This window comes from Lygodium microphyllum, chromosome 4 (assembly GCF_053477565.2).
Source record: "Lygodium microphyllum isolate KBCC chromosome 4, Lygodium_microphyllum_v1.1.10, whole genome shotgun sequence".
Lineage (NCBI taxonomy): Eukaryota > Viridiplantae > Streptophyta > Polypodiopsida > Schizaeales > Lygodiaceae > Lygodium > Lygodium microphyllum.
The window spans coordinates 2,374,507-2,393,186 of NC_141138.1; the positions used below are offsets into that span (position 1 = coordinate 2,374,507).

The window sequence follows — 18,680 nt, forward strand, 5'->3', positions numbered from 1 at the left end:
TTGATAAGGCCAAAAAAGAAAGGCTGTGTTTCAATTGCCTATCCCCTAATCATGCTGCCTAGAATTGCCCCCAAAGGAAAAAGGGGAAGATAAAGGAAAGGACAAGGGCAAGGACAAGGGAAAAGAAAAACAAATCCATGTAGTGTAGACCTTGGAATTAAAGGGGCATGAAAAGTATAAATCTTTAGAGGTCTTGCACAAGGATGTACAACACAGGTGTTGTATGTCAACTTCTATGTGGCAACCTACTTGTGGGCCACATGATTTAGTTAGAGTGCATGGATTGATAGCTGGAAAGAGGGTTAGAGTCATGATTGATGACTTTGCTACCCACAATTTCATAAATTATGTACTTATCAAAAAATTAAAACTTCCCCAACAAAAGAGTGGGCATCAATATGTTATTCGTATGATCCAAGGTCACGATAATAAAATATGGGATACAATGGTATCCAATTTGGAAATCGAGATCCAAGGATATAAAGATAAACTTGATTTCCAAATTATGAATATGGAAAGAGCCGATATTGCTTTAGGGAGGGAGTGGCTATGGGGATTGGAACCATCCTTAAAACGTAGTTATCATCATAATACACTGGAATTTGAAAGGGATAGTAAGACTTTTGTGATTCAAGGTGAACATGAAGTATCTGATAACCCTTTGTTGTGTTCTACTGAAGTTCAGAAGCTGATAAAGAAGGAAGCTTGTGAGGTATATATGTTATGGTCTGTTCCTGTACAAAACACTTTTACTTTCTATAATATAAAGCAACTATTTTCTTATGTTTGTGAGTTGAATGTAAGTAATGAATTAAGTGGTTTGTTCGATGAATTTAAAGATGTGTTTTCTTCTGATTTACCAAGTGGCCTTCCACCAGATAGGGGTGATGTAAATCACCCAATTGACACAGATAGGGATACACACCCTATTTCTAAACCACCTTATAAGTTAAGTAAAACACAGCACCGAGAAGTTGAAAGACAAATTAAGGATTACCTTGATAAAGGGTTTATACAACCCAGCAATTCACCTTGGGCTTTGCCAATTTTATTGGTAAAGAAAAAAGATGGTTCTATGCGACTTTGTGTTGATTATAGAGCACTTAATAAGATAACGGTGAAGAATAAATTTCCTATGCCCAGAATGGAAGATCTTTTTGATCAATTATAAGGGGCAAAATTCTTCACAAAGATAGACTTAAGATCAGGCTATCACCAAGTAAGAATTAAGGCACAGGATGTTCCTAAGACAGCATTTCGTACTAGATATGGGCATTTTGATTTTTTGGTGATGCCTTTTGGCCTCACTAATGCACCAGCTACTTTTATGAAGCTGATGAATAGTGTGTTACGGCCCTATCTAGGACACTTTGTAGTAGTCTTCTTGGATGATATCTTGATCTTTAGTAAATCAAAAGAAGAACATTTGGAACACTTACAATTAGTATTCCAATTGTTAAGAACACATTTCCTTTATGCGAAGAAAACTAAATGTGAATTCTTCGCACAAGAGGTCAAATATTTGGGGCATATTATTTCGAAAGAGGGAATCAAGATGGATCCAGAAAAAGTAAGGGCAATTATTGAATGGCCATCTCCAAGGAACCTGGAAGAGCTATAGATCTTCCTAGGTTTATCTGGATTTTATCGTAGATTCATTCGGAATTATGCCAAAATAGTTGTTCCAATAACAGACCAACTTAAAGGGAAAGGGAAGAGCTTTAATTGGGGAACAGACCAAAATGAAAGTTTTCAAAAACTTAAGGTAGCTATTGCTACAGCTCTAGTACTATTAATTGTGGATCCCAATAAACCATTTGTGGTTGAAGCCGATGCCAGTGACAAGGTGATAGGCACGGTCTTATTACAAGAAGGTCAACCAGCTGCTTTTGAAAGCAAGAAATTAGACCGTGCAAAACGGAATTATTCTGTTTATGAGAGGGAGTTGTATGCAATAGTACATGCAATGAAGAAATGGAGGTACTATTTGTACGGTGCCAAACTTTTGATCTTGTCGGATCATGAAAGAATTAAGTGGCTTAATGACCAACCGGATCTACAAGGGCGTAAAGCCAAATGGGCCGAACTCCTTCAAGAGTTCGACTACGAAATAAGGTATAAAAAGGGGAAGTACAATATAGTGGCTGATACACTCAGCAGAATGCCCATCATAAATGAATTGAGTTTCACTCAGTTCACTTCCGATTTACTTGAATCTTTGAAAGGGAAATGCCAAGTTGATCCGGCATATTCCAATATATGGGAAGTAATAAATAATGGGGATCCAAATGGAAGAGCCTCCACAGAGGAAGGAATATCTAAGGATGTTCATCAAGGAAATGGAGCATTAGGGGTTGTTCAAATGAGATTCAAGTGGAAGAATTTTACCATTGATAATGCTTATTTACTCTACAAGGGTAGGGTATGTGTCCCGAAAGATGAAGAAATAAGGCATCAGATACTCTTTAAGTGTCATGATACCCCTATTGCAGGATATCCAGGAGTTAATAAGACTTATTGTTTTATTAAAAGGCAGTTCTATTGGCCTGGAATGAATAAGGACATCCTTGACTATGTGGTCAAATATAATAAATGCCAGGTTAATAAAATTGAAAGATTGAAAATGGGAGGACTTCTCCACCCATTAGATATTCCTTCGGAAAAATGGTAGAGTATCTCCATGGACTTTATTGTTGCGTTACCTAGAACACACAGGGGGCACAACTCTGTGTGGGTGATTGTGGATATGCTAACCAAAATGGCTAGGTTTATTCCAACTTCAACTGATGTTAAAACACCAGAATTGGCTAGATTGTTCGTAGAGAACATATACCGATTGTATGGCCTTCCGGCAAATATAGTTTTTGATTGAGATAAAAAAATTGATAGTCAATTTTGGCGTGCTGTATTTAGGAAGTTGGATATTAAACTTAGCATGAGTACGGCGGACCACCCACAAACTGATGGGCAAACTGAAAGGGTTAACCAAATCCTTGAAGATATGCTCAGGGCATATGTAAGTAAAAGGCAAACTAATTGGGAAGAGTATCTACCGATAGCAGAGTTTGCATATAATAGTGCCAAGCACTCTTCCACTGGATATAGTCCATTTATGCTAATGTATGGGTTTCAGCCCATAGCTCCTCATGCAGTCGGACTGCATAAGGAAAAGGTTCAGGCAGCCAAGGACTTTTTGGAGGATATGAATAGTATGTTAAAATTTGCTCAAGAAAATATTAAGAATGCTCAAAATCAAGCTAGAGCTTATGCAGATCCTCACCGAAGAGACATCTCCTTTGAAGAAGAAGAATTGGTCTATCTTAAGGTGCCTGAACAAACTAAAACCATGAAAACGGGACAATGTCCAAAGCTTTCACCCAGGTATTGTGGTCCTTTCACAATACTTAAAAGGGTGGGAGAACAGGCTTACAAGCTCCAAATACCTGCTGGTAGTAAAACACATCCAGTTTTTCATGTAAGTAAGCTAAGAAAGAAGCTGGGTGATTTGGACAATCTAATCTTAGATGATAACATTGAGGAGCTATTAGATGACCAATCTAATCCACATGAACCAGAAAGAATATTAAATGTTCGTAACAGACGAACAAGGAATACTATTTATCAAGAATATTTGGTCAAATGGAAAGATTGTTCAGAAGAAAGCTCAACATGGGAGCGAGTAAGTACCTTAAGAAAAAGGTTTCCCAATTTACAATTGGACCTTCCAAGTATCGTTTTCGAGGATGAAACCAATTCTTACGGGGAAGGAAATGTTACATTAATAAATGTAACTTATGGGAGACAGGCACGAGGGATGACCGTCCGGGGGCTTGGGCACCCGAACGGCATCAAGGGGAGCCTAGAGAGTAAGTGAGTCTAAGAATAGTAGGACTCACCTGAAGCGGACGGCTGGCAGACGAAACTAGAGAGAGAAGCCAACACTCATCTAGGCGAGGTTAGGTGGTGAAACGGAACGACATCTCTCGTGTTATGACAGAGTGATCACTGTATGGTATCGAAGACTGATGACAAGCAATCTTATACCGATCATCACACCACAGACATAGCATGTGGGAGTCCACTTCCACTTTTCCAGAGAGCGGGTTGAGCTAGGCACTATTCGCCAAGAGTTTGTGCCTTCATCAGATAATTTTGTAGATATCTTGACCAAAGCAAAACCGGCCGGTTCTTCAAATACCTACTACCCAAGATCGGCTTGGGTACACCCTCCCCTACTTCTTCAGCTTGACGGGGAGAGGGTGCTTCCCTCTTACTTTCCCTTTCAGTTTGAGAGGGGGCAACTCCTACTCTTGATCGTGACAGTGATGATGCTTACAGTTTTTTAGACATTACATTCACTTATTCATTTGTATTGTATTATGGGCATTTGTAACTTCATCCGCACTATCAGGATGACCTGATTGTAAAAGGGCACTTGGACAAGTGAACACTTTCCCTACGAGGGCACTGTCCCAGTGGCACCGTTGCATAGCATATTGCATGAGCATGGCATCTTGCATCTCCCTTTGCATTACCCTATGCATTGGCATTCTGTTCATGTCAACATGCATCTATGCGCGTTTATCCCTTTTCAGTCTTTTGGAGTGGTCGACTCTAGGATCCACCATATTCGTAGCATAACACATGGCAGTTCTCCTAAAGGCACTTTTCCCTACCCTTGCTTGCTTTGCTTGTCTTGCTAAGCCCACGTTTTTTTTTGCCTCTCACATATTCAATACATGATTAGCACATACACTCACTTTTATTATCCTTAGGCACTTATCCTTGTCAATGCGAGGGATTGGCTTGCTAGTTTTGTGAATAACTTGGGTTTAAAACTCTCTTTATCTTTTCCTATCTGTCACTTAATCGGCCGCTGCCCCTATATTACTTATGTATTTTCAAAACACTTTTCAAAAAAAAAAAACAAAAAACAAAACAAAACAAACAAGTCCATTGTTGATTCCATCCGCCTTTGTAGGCCTTGATAGGCCCTTGGACAGCCAACGAGCACCCTTGGTCCAATGCCCTAACCTCTCTGGGGTGATCACTTGGGCTCCCTTGGTAAGATATCCATTGCCTTTGTAGTCTTGGTAGGCCACTGGGCAGCCGACGTGCACCTTTTGTCCGATCCCCTGGTTGCTTGAGGGTGGGACACCTTGGGGTAAATCAAAATTTAGGCTAGCCTACTTTTCTCGCCCTATTTTGGGCCTGAGAGCGGGTGTTGTGCTAAGAAATGCACTTAGCCACTACAGCCCCAAAACATGCTTATTTTAGGCTTATTTTAGCCAAAACCCTAAAATGGGGAGCGGATCGAGAAAGTTAAGTGGGAGAGGATCTAGAATCCAATTTTCTATAAATTGGCAGCCAGCCCTCCACTCTTTCACAATCTCGTTTTTACAGGTTTCAGGTGTTACCAGCTTGCTGCCCACACCTTGGTCACAGAGGACATCTCAGCCCTTGCTGTACATCATTGTTCCCTATAGTCTGGCGCCTATTTCCAGCCCTCCACACACTGATTGCTGCTGTTTCTGCCTGGCGATTGACTGCTATTCGTCTGCACTGCTGTCGTACAGCCTGCCACGTCAGCAAACTACTGCATTTGCAGGCTCCAGCTGCCACCCTAACAATTTTCTCTCTCCTGTCTACAGTCGCTGCAGTCTTTCTCTCTCCTGCGGGCTGTCCTGCCTGCGTTTTCAATCTCTCTTGCAAACTATCCTGCCAGTGTTTTTAGTCTTTCTCTCTCCTGTAGGCTCCGTTTTTAGTCTTTCTCTCTCCTCATTGCTGTCTGCATCAGATCCAACTTCTCACTGCTGCGTTTGCCGGTGTTCGACATCCGGAGGTTGCCTTGCTGCGATTCGGGATCCGTTTGGAGTACGACACACTCTCTAGCTCATTACCCCTGCCCTGATCCTAGAGATACAGGAGTTCGAGGTTCAATATTCATTCACTGCATAGTGTGTTTGCTGCATGAGCATCATATTATTAGTAGTCATATCATTTCAAATATTCACTGTGTTCATTGTCTCTGAGTTACTCAACCCTAACCCTAACTGTATTCTTTTTATCACTCTGTGCTTTGTCATACCGTTTCTGTTTATGTTTCTGTGTTAGGGTATTTTTCTTTAGAAGCGAATCCTTAGTGTTTAAATTGTTGATACAATAGCACCACTACCTAACGTACCAGACAACATTACTACTCTTCGTTGTTGAAGCCCTTGCCTCTCACATACTCCACTCCTTAAGAGGCCCCTAAGCTTTGATATCATGTAAAAATTACAAAACGTAACATATAAAACTTGAGCAAGATGTAGAGAATACACAACAAATATGAGAAAAACAAAAACTTATTTAATTCCAAACAAATTGATACAAAGATGGCTCTATCCATCCGTGTGCTTCCATTGTAAAGCTTAGATGGTAATATAAACAAATGGCACGCAAAGAGCTTAAGGCTAGTTGAAAGAACTCTGATTAAGTGAAAAATAAATTGGGGATGGCTTTGGAGGAGTCTTCCTTTTATAGCTTGAAAAGGTAGTCTGGTCGGCCTATCTTACCATACTATGAACCTTCCCTAGTCAGCCAGGGAATATTCCTTTTACTATCGGATTGGGGGATGCTATCCTTCACGGCCTTTGGCCCCCCTAAGACCCCTCTGATAGGCAAAGGGCTTAAGACTAGTTGAAAGAACTCTGACTGAGTGGAAGATAGATTAGGGATGGCTTTGGAGGAGTCTTCCTTTTATAGCTCGAAAAGGTAGTCTGGTCGGCCTATCTGACCATACTATGAACCTTCCCTAGTCAACCAAGGAATATTCTTTTACTGTCGAACTGGGGGTACTACCCCTTGAGGCCTTTGGCCCCCCCTAAAACCCCCCAACCAGGAGCCGCAACTCGATACATCGTGCCTCAAGTTACTATCAACATAACCACTCTATCTAACCCAAAGGTTAGATCCACAAAGGTCACCTTTGGACCATCCAATCACATAGACCTCATCTAAGATGCAAGTCAGGACCAAACCAATGTCCAAGCTTATACATGGCTTCTCCTCATAATGGGAGCCTTACAACTTAAGAGTACCATGGATCATTGGTGGCACCTTACAAGGATGTGGCATTATCTAACAGGGGGAAGGAGGGGGGGAGAGAGAGAGAGAGAAAGAGAGTCTTCTAGGTGGTAGTACTAGGTAGAGTAATCACTACTTTCGATCAATGGGTGAGGAAAAGATGAGCAAATCAACTTTAATCACCTCCTCAAATTTAATCTTGGTTAAACCACCCTCTTACTCACCTAACACCTTGGGATTCTAGGCATAACCTTTCATCACCTCCTCGACTTTTAGCTTCTTTAATTGGACAAGTTGCCTTGGTTCCTACAAGTTCAAGACACCATCTTTGACGTAATTTGCCCCATTTTTGTTTGATGCTTGATCACCCACCTTCTTTGACCATGGGCTACCACTATCTAAGATTGTCGAATCACAACATTGATCCCAACCACATCTCTTTCACATCTACTTCCTTCTTTGGACTAATCTCTGTGCTAATTCAGTTTGTAATCAATTGTGATGAAGCACTATGGCAAACACAAAGATACTCAAATGTACAACAACACGATAAACACAATCTAATGAATGCTCAATGAACTCAACCTCTGTGCCTTGAGGACCAGGGCAAAGGTGAGCTCTGAGTGGAGTAGGGGATGCCAAGAACAGTTCTTCCAAGAGTGCCATACTCAAGACTAATCCAAAAACACAGCAGCAGCAGTCCGCTAAGGATGACCATGGCAATGGAGGGAGCAGAACACAATCCTTCCAATAGTAGGATGCCTATGATTATTGATAACTCCAAGCAGCAAAAACACAGGGTATGCTGGCTGCATGGCAAGCAGCTCCATGGACAGCAGATCAAGATGATGATGATAATGATGTCAGCTGACAGCCCTCAAGAGCAGCATAGTACCGTCTGCAATGCCGTCTGCAATGCTCTGGGAGTGATGACCACTCGGAAGATCAGTAGAGCAGTAGCTGGGCAGGCTGGGCAGCACCTCCAAATGGCTGGTGATGGCTTAGAAAGGCTGGCGACAGCTCCCATTAGGTAGCAACAAGTCTAGGTGGCAGTCCAACAGCAGGTGATGACCTCCAGATGATGGTGATTGCACCACCAAATGGCATGTGTAGAATGGAATAAAGGCGATGGCTGATGGCTGAAAAAGCAGAATGAAGGGGATAAGGATGGATGCCCACAATGTGTCCTTTTATAGCTGAGTTTTGGGCATATGTCCATTGGAATAAAATTACACTTTTTCATAAACAAACCTTTTTGGGCCTGTTTGTGTGGAGTAAAATTAGGTTGAAATGCATGATAATTTTGTGATAATGCAAGCCTTTAATTTAAGGGGCTCAACAGTTGTCCTGCAATCTTCAGTTGTCGTTTCAGATTGCAGACCAGCACCTCTTCCTTCTATATCCGTCAGGACTGCAACTACATTACTAGTTGCCTTATTAGGTGAAGCATTAACCTCTTTTTGGCTGTGCTAGAACCATCCTAAGGTGCTGGTTACAGTGAATTTTAGGAGGGTGTCTGCTCCCTCCTGCCTGTCATCAAGCAGCCTGTCAGCTTTGTTGAAAAGGCTGCTTTCTCATAAAGGCCCAATAATGGTCAAAAAGGCTTCTTTATCCCTTGCCACAACTTTGCCTTACCTTCAAACCATGGAGCCTCTCCCTAGTGTTAGGGGTAAAGGCGCATGTGTCTAGCCGCCCATATATTACTACACTAACAATACCTGCACACCTGTACATTGCAGGTGGCGAACGCCTATCACAGTCACTTCATTCTTTATTCTTTCAATGACATTTGAAAACCAGCCACACATTGTGACTATTGGATTTCCCACATCTTGTATCTCTCTCTCTCTCTCCCTCTCTTGCTCTTGCTCCTTCCACTATAGCTCTTGCTTCCACTCACGTGCTTCCACTCCGGGCTCACTCCCTTCAAATGGTATTAGAGCTAACCATTCAAGGAGCTTCTTCATCCTTTGCTTCAGCCCGGATTCAAAGCTTCAACTCAAGGTTTCATGCCAGCCATTGTTTCTTTCTCTTGAGGTATGCATTGAGTCTTTCCTTATTCTCGCTTGTTCCAGCTTTTACTCCATGCTTGTTGAGGAGCTTCCCAAGGCTTAGCTGAGCCTTGTTGAGTGCTTATTGAGCTAAAGAGCAACTATTTTATCCATTTTGAGTGGATACAAAGCATGCTATAGAAGTCGTGGACAGCTATGGCAACTTGATGGCGTTGTCATATTTTGGCCATAACTTTTGCATATGGTATCAGATTTAGGTGTTCTATAACTAGAAACAAAGAGCGCGACGAGATCTACAAATCTAGGCACTCACAGAGTTGATTCAGTCCAGTTTTCTGTTCTCTGTTTTACACAAAATAGAACTGGAACTGATCTGGTTTGGACAGCAAACAATAAATTCCATAATGCACGTTTGATGCTTCGAGGATTGCTATTTTGGTGCCCGAATGGTATGGTTATGCTTTTGGGCTGATTTGAGCACATATTTGGCTCGATTTTCTCACAGATTTCATTGCTGTAATAACAGGGCTGAATGTCATTTATCTAGGAAAAGAGTATATCTCTTGTCACTTGATGCCTCCAAGGTTGGTATTGATACCCGAATGTTTGCTTAACACTTGGGGATACTTGACACATGTCTTAGAACGATTTTGCGCTTCGATTGAGCTCGCACTCACTCAATTTTGACCATCATATTCCTGTTATTCATAGTGGATAGCAAGCAGTTGTCTGATCAAGATTATGCTCATTATGCTTTGAAGCTACTCAGGTACCACATATTGGATATACCGACACTTTGGTTGTCATGTATGCCTATGGATATGTTTATGGCATGCTCCTAAGCTGAGATTGGAGCTTGGATGCTTTGACTTTGGATGTCATTCCTATCCTTGGATACTACTTGGACACTACAATCAAAGTCTTGCAAACTACTTGGGTTCAATGCTTCCGGATGTATGCTCTATGGATCTTGGATACTCGAATGTCATTCACATTATGTTTTAAACTTTGCTTGCTCATTTGGCATTTGACTTTTGCTTTAGTGGGAGCTAACAAGCTTTATGTACTCAGCCACATTGGCACTTGGATGTACTACAAAGCATTTAATTTATACAGTTGAGCTTGAGGTTATCACAATGAGACAGTGGGACTCATTATGACATATACATGCGCTCTTGATATTTTTTAGATGCAGTTACCCTATCGTGGATTGATTTGATCTCTTAGCTTGGACTTGGTACTTATATCTGTCAAGGTGTTATCAGTGGTATTTATGTGCTTCTGAGTTATGTCTTGAACTTTGCTCAGTGGGTTATGCATCTAACAGTTCTCTTCATTTATCTTTGAAACCTACCCTGTGCATGATGTCTATGCCTATTGCATGTATGGTTTTTGACACACTACATTTGTGACACTCTTAAGTACCGGTTATTCATGGCTTTCTTTCTTCTTGGTTGCTCATAGTTAGTTGTTGGTATATTGTTGCAATTTATTACAGCAACCTGTCATTTAAATTCTATGCATTCTACTTTGAGGACAATCACCTGGACTTGACATTCTTTTGCTTACAGTTTGTGGAAAGTTCATTACTTTGGAAGTATCTCCTATCTCTTGTTTGATTTGGCAGTGGTTTTGGGGCTGACTTGCAAGGTATTACAGTAACCCATCTTACCCCCTTGCGTAGTTGCTTAGTCTCATTATGGCTAGTGGTTCTCGTAACAGTGCTATCTTCAATATTGAGAAACTGGATGGGACCAAGTACAACTATTGGAAGACCCAGATATGTTAGATTTTAGTATAGAAATTACATGTTAGACCACTCAAAAATAGGGATGCCAAACCCGAAAACATTGCAGCCAAGGATTGGGATGAACTGGATGAGCTACAAGTCCACAATCATTTTGTCACTCTCTAAACAGGTTTTCTACAATATTGTAATTGGAAATCAGACTGCATATGAGCTTTGGACAACACAGATTAAGAGTCTTTATGACAAGCAAAGTCCTACATCTCAAATGTATTGGCTGAAACAATTGCTCGACCTTCGCATGAAAAAATGGACTTCTATGTCTGCAAACTTAAATGAGTTTCACTCCATCATTACCCATTTAGCTTTACAAAAGATTTATTTCAAGGATACTTTGCATCCTTTATTTCTGCTTGGTACTCTACCTGAGTTGTGGGATACTTTCCATACAGTTCTCTGTGCTAAGGATGGGCTGAAATTGCATGATGTTGAGAGTGTGCCCTCTTGCTAGAAGAGGTGAATAAAAAGAATGTGGATGCTTCCCGTACATCCCATGCATTAACTATGAGAGGCCAATAGGATGAAAAAAGCCGTGATAGAGACTCTAACAAGTCTCACTCCAAGACATGTGAACAATTTCACAGTAAGTCCCATGGCTGTAACTCCAGTCTTACTTGTCATTATTGTGAAAAAGCAAGTCATATTCGACCACAATGCCATAAAATACACAAAAACAAGCACAAGAAAAAGGAAAAGGGTAAAATGCAGGATAATAATAATGATCCTAGCATTGCGCATAGCAAGTATAGTGTCAAGATTGAGGAGATTAATGTAGTGCAACCTAATATATATGATGATCTTATCTTGGCAGCTTCTTCTTTGGATGCTTCACAACTAACTGATGCTTTGTCAAGATATACTCAGTGTTGGTTGATAGATTCACGTGCTTCCTTTCATGTGACCCCTAATAGAGAATGGTTTCACTCCTATCGCAATATGACTGGATCTGTCTGTTTGGGTAATGACCTGGCATTAGAGATAGTTAGTATTGGTGATGTTCAGTTGCATTTTGATTCGAATAGTATGTTCACTCTTCATGATGTACATCATGTATTGGCTTTCATAAAGAGCCTCATCTCTGCTAGCACCTTGGATGATGCAAGTTATATTGTCTCTTTTGATGATTCCTCATGGAAGATTTCCTGTAGGAATCTTGTTATTACACGTGGTGCTAAGTCTAATACCCTCTATTCTTTGCTTTGTATTTAGGTCAATTGACCATGATTTACCTGTGGTTGCAATTCCACATGTATCTCTTTGGCATTATCGCCTTGCACATATCTTTGAAAGGAATGAAAATGCTTACCAATTTTTGCAGTATCTTCTATCCCTAGACTATAAGTGTTTTGAGTCTTGTGATCATTATTTATATGGCAAGCAAACACGTAATATGCATAAGAAGTCTGAAGCACATGGGCAAGCCTTTGGCTCTTACTCATTTGGATGTATGTGGTCCCATGCCCTGTCAGGTGCTAAGTGGTGCAAAGTACTTTGTCACATTCATTGATGACTACTCACATAAGGTCTAAGCTTACCCTATTAAGCAAAAATTGGATGTCTTGTTAACCTTTTGGCGTTGTCTTGCTCTTATCGAGAACCAATCTAGATATAGGCTGAAATGCTTAAGGTCAGATAATGAGAGTGAGTATGACTCAAAAGCTTTTAAGCAATTTTGCAATGAGCAAGGTATTAAGCATTAGTTGATCGCCCTCTATATCCCTCCCCAAAATGGTATTGCCGAACACATGAACATGATGATTCAGGAGAGAGTTCGCAATATGCTTAGCTAGGCAAGCTTACCCCAGCACTTTTGGGCTAAGACAGTTACTACTGCCATACACTTGATTAATCGGTTCTCTTGTACTACTATTGATTACCATGTTGCAAAGGCGGTCTGGACTAGAAAACCTCTATCCTATACTCATTTGCGCATCTTTGGTTGTGAGACATTTTGCCATACTCCCAAGGACAAGCACAATAAGTTGGATCCTAAGTTCTTGAAATGCATCTTTCTTGGTTATGGGGATGCAAGTGAGATGGGCTATCACCTATAAAATCCGCAGGCTCGCAAGGTTATCCGTAGCCATGATGTCATTTTCCATAAAGAAAATATACATAAGCAACCTGAGCAGGCAATTGAGGTATGCAAGGTGATCTTTCAAGAGACGTACAGCCAGCTAGACAACTTGCAATAGTTGCAATAGTAACTAATACTCCAGTGGCCCAAGCCCCACTTGTGCAAGATCAACCTGCTTTGAGATGCTCTACTAGAGGTAGACGTTCGCCTAAGTGCTTTATGCCCTCTATCGATTGTGTTATGGTGACAGATGCAAGTGAGCCTCTCTTATGATAAGGCCATGCACAAAGATGATAGTCACTCGTGGGACAGGGCTATACAATCGGAGTTTGACTCCTTACAGACTAACCATACGTGGGATTTAGTTCCTTTGTCTAGTGGCAAAAAGACATTGCCATACAAGTAGGTATATAAGTTGAAAAATATCCCTAGACGCCCCAAGCCCGCTTATAAGGGTAGATTGGTAGCTAAGGATTTCAAGCATGAATATGGTGTTGATTTCGATGAAGTTTTTTCTCTAATGGTCAAAATGACAACCCTACGCTTAGTATTAGCATTGGTTGCTCAACTAGACTTGGACCTTTATCAAATGGATGTAAAGACTACTTTTTTAGATGGGAACTTGCATGATGAGATCTATATGCAGCCACCTAAGGGCTTTAATAAAAAGGTAGGGAACACCTAGTATGCAAGTTAAGAAAGAGCCTTTATGGCCTTAAGTATGCACCAAGGGAATGGTACCACAAGTTTGATGCATTCACAAGGATATAGCCGTAATGCTATGGATCCATGTTTATATACAAAGCAGCCTTATGATTTTGGTACTCTATGTGGATGATATGCTTATTGTTGGGAGCGCTCATGATGAACCAGATGCCTTGAAAACTCAGCTCAAGAAGAGCTTTGAGATGAAGGACATGAGACAAGCCTCACATATTCTTGGGATGCGCATCACACGCAATTACTCTAAGCGGCTCCTTTATCTGTCTCATAGGAGTATATCCAAAAAGTCCTTGAGCGGTTTCATATGTAGAATGGTAAGCCTATTGGTTGTCCTCTACCTTCTCATGTGAGGGTTAGTTAAGCTAATTGTCTGCAGTCTGATGAGCAAAAGGCCGAGATGGCTAAGATTCCTTAGCATCCGCCGCAGGCAGTTTGATAGCCACTTATCCTAACATAGCATTTGTAGTGGGAGTTGTGGTATATTATATGGCTACACCTAGCAGACGGCATTGGGATGCCATCCAAGGTATCATGAGGTATCTGAAGGGGACGTAACAGCTATATGTATATATTATGGTGGCTAGGATACTGGAGTCATGGGGTACATTGACTCTGATTATGCAGGACATGTAGATAACAGAAAGTCCATCTCTAGCTATGTCTTCACCTTTGCTAGAGGTGCTATTTCTTGGATGTCTAGGGTGCAAAAATGCATAGTCCTCTCTACTACTATTGCAGCCATTGGAGCTTGCAACGAGGCTCTCTAGTTAGGTCGTCTGGTGCCACCTTGGTATTACTAATGCAATTCCTACATTGCATTCGGATTCTATGAGTGCTATCCAATTAGCCAAGAATCCAGTATTCCATGTGAAGACGAAACACATTGAGGTACGTTACCGCTTCATCAAAGAGGTCGTTGAGAGACAAGTCTATTGACCTTGTCAAGATTTCAACTGATCAAAATCTTGTAAATCTTCTCACGAAAAGTCTCTCGACGGAGCGTTTTGCCTTCCTTAAGGAGTTGATGGGTGTTGGATGAGATGATGTCTTTCCTCGTCCTGTTACCTTATGTACATTTGTGCTTTGTCACTTTTTTCTTGTTCTCTCCTCACTAGGGACACATTCGCCTTTAAGTAGAAGGTCGTTGGGGATAAAGATGCATGTGCCTAGCCGCCCGTGTATTAATACATTGACAGTATCCACACACCTCTACACTGCAAGTGGCAGGCACCTATCATTATCACTTCATTCTTTATTCTTTCACCAACATTTGAATAAAGGGAAGGCCGGTCACACATTGTGACTGTTAACGGTTAGCTGCACGACTAGCTTAGCTTCCATGCATCAAGAAATGGCAATCCCTACCACCAGTCACACAACCCTTTGGGAGGTAAATAACAGGCCATCCAAAGACTTGTAGCTCAATTGTCAGAAATCCTACCCTACAATCTCAAGGTCCTATTCAGAGGCCCAAAAGCTATCAACATTTGGCAAACCATCATAAGTTTGTCCTAGCCCTAGGGCATTGCGATATAGTATGAACCATAGAGCAAACTTGAGCAGGCATTAAGCCTTTAACCCTGATTTTTACATGATCTGGTTGTACATGAGTAAAAATGATTAGACCTCTGAGAGCTACAACCACAAGGATGTATCTTCATTCAACGGTGTTCTCTTCCTGAAGTTCCAACACGTTTTCATGATGTTGATCTGCAGGCATTCAGAGTGCAAAGATTTGGGGCAAAACTATCTACTTGTATTAGAGCAGTCAGAAGAATGCTTCAACAAAAGCTTGAAGCAAGATGAAAGCTCAAACTTAGTCCACAAGGTAGTTTCCCAGCACATTCAACAGTCATCACACCTCCTAAAGCTAACAAAGTCCTCATGGACATACTGAATGAAAATGTCCTCATGAACATACTTTTCTGGAAATTGCTTCTGGAAAAGCCAATGTGGACTGTATCAAAATGGATAAGCTCAAATAAGAGACTTGGTAGAGGGCATATTCACCATTTCAACAGTGTAAAGTATCTGATGGGTCAAGTTGCTGACAGTTAGAAGACTATTACAATTGTTACAGAAGGCATGAAAAAAGAACCTGACTAAATGCATAGACATCTGAAAAAGAATCAATTACCTTCGGATGATCATCTAAAACTGAGAGGGGAATGCCAAGTGAAGCAGCTTGCTCTGCTGTCCGCTGCAAATGTTCAAAACTAGAAGGTGAGAAGGTAAAAGCACAAACCTGCTAGCATCCTTGAGGAGGAATAGTGCTATTACCTTGGAGGTAGGAACTCCAACAATGTTTTTCAGCTTGCCTTCCTGCGAGCCTCCAAAAAGAGTTGTTTCAAAACAACAGAAGAATGAGCTTGCTTTACTAAGTAAAAATATTGAAAAGCAGGAAATCAAAGAGCAATAATATATTTATGACCGAAAACCTCGTCTATGCAGATGCTAATTATTGGAATCCTATTTCAGATATTTCCTATCCAGGTAGCACAACTTGAAAAAGCAGAACAGAAATACACTAATCTTGCTGAACTACGTGTCAATTATAGCACAAACTTGAAAAAGCAGAACAGACAGACACTAACCTTGCTGAACTAGATTCAGTAATAGGTAACTTATCAGGGTAAGTAATCACAGCTCCATATAGTAATTACAATGTGTTCTTAAGCATCTTAGGAGCACAAACAACAGGTACCTTAAGGAGTTCCCCGATCTTGGCTACTACAAAAGCCGCAGTAGATCCAGTGCCAAGCCCCAGAACCATTCCACTTTCCACATACTCCACAGCCTTTGCAATACCGATATGGCAAACGAATGGAGAGACATTCAGTTTTTTGGGAAGGAACGAAAAATTGAATTCAGAATGCAGGTTTCTTACTGACATGCATCGGATATGCATCACGGGTCTCAATTACTCACCTTGTCGGCAGCTATCTTCTTCAACTCGTCCTGAGTGAGAACCTTAGAAGCTGCCAAGAGAGCGACGGATCGATGATTATTTCCCGAAATCATGTTCGCTCTGAGAAGACAACACGGCAGAATGGATTACCTGCAGCTCGGACACCGGCCATGGGAAGAGAACGAGAGAAAGGGATGGCGTGGAGGCGAGGCAGGGGGGAAGAGAACAATGAGGACAGGCAAAGCCCCCGAGAAGAAGAAGAAGGGGAGATCAACGGGCGATGGAGGTGAAGAGAAGACGATGGGGATACCGATGATGATCCCGCAGCTAGAGCAGCAGCAGTCGCCATGGCTCGGAGCTGCGGAGAATTACACAGGGGAAAAGGTGATCCTCGTTCGTCTCCGATGCAGTCCCGAGGCCTTCCAACTGTGGGGGAAGCCTATCCACAACATATATACGAGTGTCTCCGGGCGTGTCTTCCATCATGCTGACCTGTAGTTTACTCCATGGACCATCACATGAGAAGTGAGTGTTAACTCTTCGGAAAAAAATCGGTCTCATCTAAGCACCTCTTAAGAAATTACCAATACCAATGGACCTGCAGTTTACCGCATTTGCTCCCTCATTTTTAAAGCCTAAGTGCATCTTTAAACATTACAAGCATAAGGATGTCCAAAGGCTCAAGCTCCCATAGGGGGTGAACCTTACTTCGTAGTGGCTTTCTCACTACTCGACTTTAGTCTTTCGGCGAGTGTATGAGCATTGCCCTCCTAAGGGGGGGGAGAGATAGGGTGGTGAATGCATGTCAACTCATAAATCTCCCCTAGGCACTTTCAACTCAATTCGTAGTTATATGTCCAAATGACTATACATATTTGCCATACTGAGAAAATAGACCATATAATAGTGTAACCCTACAAAGGCTTTCGTGCCTTTTGCATGCAATGACTTACCAAACCCACCCCATAACCCAAATTAAGCCTTGTATTGATCAAGTGGGTAGAATTTCTAATTATTGCCTATACATATATCATTCTCTATCTCAACTACAACATCAACCATCCATAAGCTTCAAATTTGAATTCATGGGGATATCGATAGGCCCAAGCTAGCCAACATATCCAAACACTTTGCCTTTACATGAACCAAATGTCATCAAGTTTCCTAGCCTCTTATTTTGCAACAAAGACTGCAAAGCCCCCAAATCCTTCACATCAAATTCCTTTCTCAAGATGTTGGTTACTTCATTAACCTAATCATCCTCGTTATTAGTATCAAATCAACCACATAGATAGCTATCAGCATGTAACTTATACATATCTTCTTCGTAAATTAAAAACGATCGGACTTCCTATAGTGGCAGGAGTGTGTGCTAGGTTCATGTTGAGTAGGATGCTTTCTTCATGACCGTTGGGATTCCACTAGATAGGAGCTAGAAGAATGTCATAATAAGACTAGAGGGAAACTATGCAAGTGCTTGACAAAGTGAGAGTTTAATATTAAGGTGCAAGTAGAGGCAACCTTGATCATTGTTTTTTTTTTGGGGGGGAGAGAGAGAGAGAGAGAGAAAGAGAGAGAGAGATGGGAAGATAGAGTAGTGCTCGAGACCAAACAAAACAACTCATATTGGTAGAAAACAAAGATATAAGTGTTGCTAAAACAAATCTAAAGCAAATCCTTTTATATAATAAGAGTGATTTGTGGGCCACTACTCCAAAGCAGCCATCTTGTAGTAATTGCTTCTAGAGTGCATCATGATTATAATGTAGGTGATAGAGAAACAATTGTTGCAACCAACAAAGTAACCACTCAGTCAAGGCAACTTGGAATAACCATGCTCACTTGAACCATGGCTAGTTGCAAAAGGTATCTTCTCAACCAAAGTAAAGGTAAAAGGGCTCCAGAGTGAAAGAAGAGGCCATGTTTCCATATTTTCGTATATGGCTTTGTTCGAGCTTATCCGTAGCATTGATGGAGCTACTCTTTGATAGGTCACATGGCACTAATGTTAATCTACAACATTGCTAGAACTATGCTCTAGTAGGCTGCAAGTCACTTGCCACTAAAGGGCTCACAGTCCCAATG

The 18,680-nt window shown here is 41.3% G+C and overlaps 1 protein-coding gene across 1 annotated transcript in view; it reads right to left on the reverse strand.

The window, feature by feature from the left end:
• Window positions 1-17,063, reverse strand: part of LOC148036735 (putative ribose-5-phosphate isomerase 3, chloroplastic) — a 37,191-nt gene extending 20,128 nt beyond the window's left edge. Inside the window, exons 1-5 of the mRNA XM_087675621.1 lie at window positions 16,746-17,063; window positions 16,616-16,665; window positions 16,392-16,484; window positions 15,968-16,009; window positions 15,825-15,887 (exon numbers count right to left, since the gene is read on the reverse strand). Coding sequence (XP_087531747.1) covers window positions 15,825-15,887; window positions 15,968-16,009; window positions 16,392-16,484; window positions 16,616-16,665; window positions 16,746-16,944 — 447 coding nt within the window. The 5' untranslated portion in view covers window positions 16,945-17,063. The remainder of the gene's footprint in view (window positions 1-15,824; window positions 15,888-15,967; window positions 16,010-16,391; window positions 16,485-16,615; window positions 16,666-16,745) is intronic.
• Window positions 17,064-18,680: the final 1,617 nt, after the last annotated feature.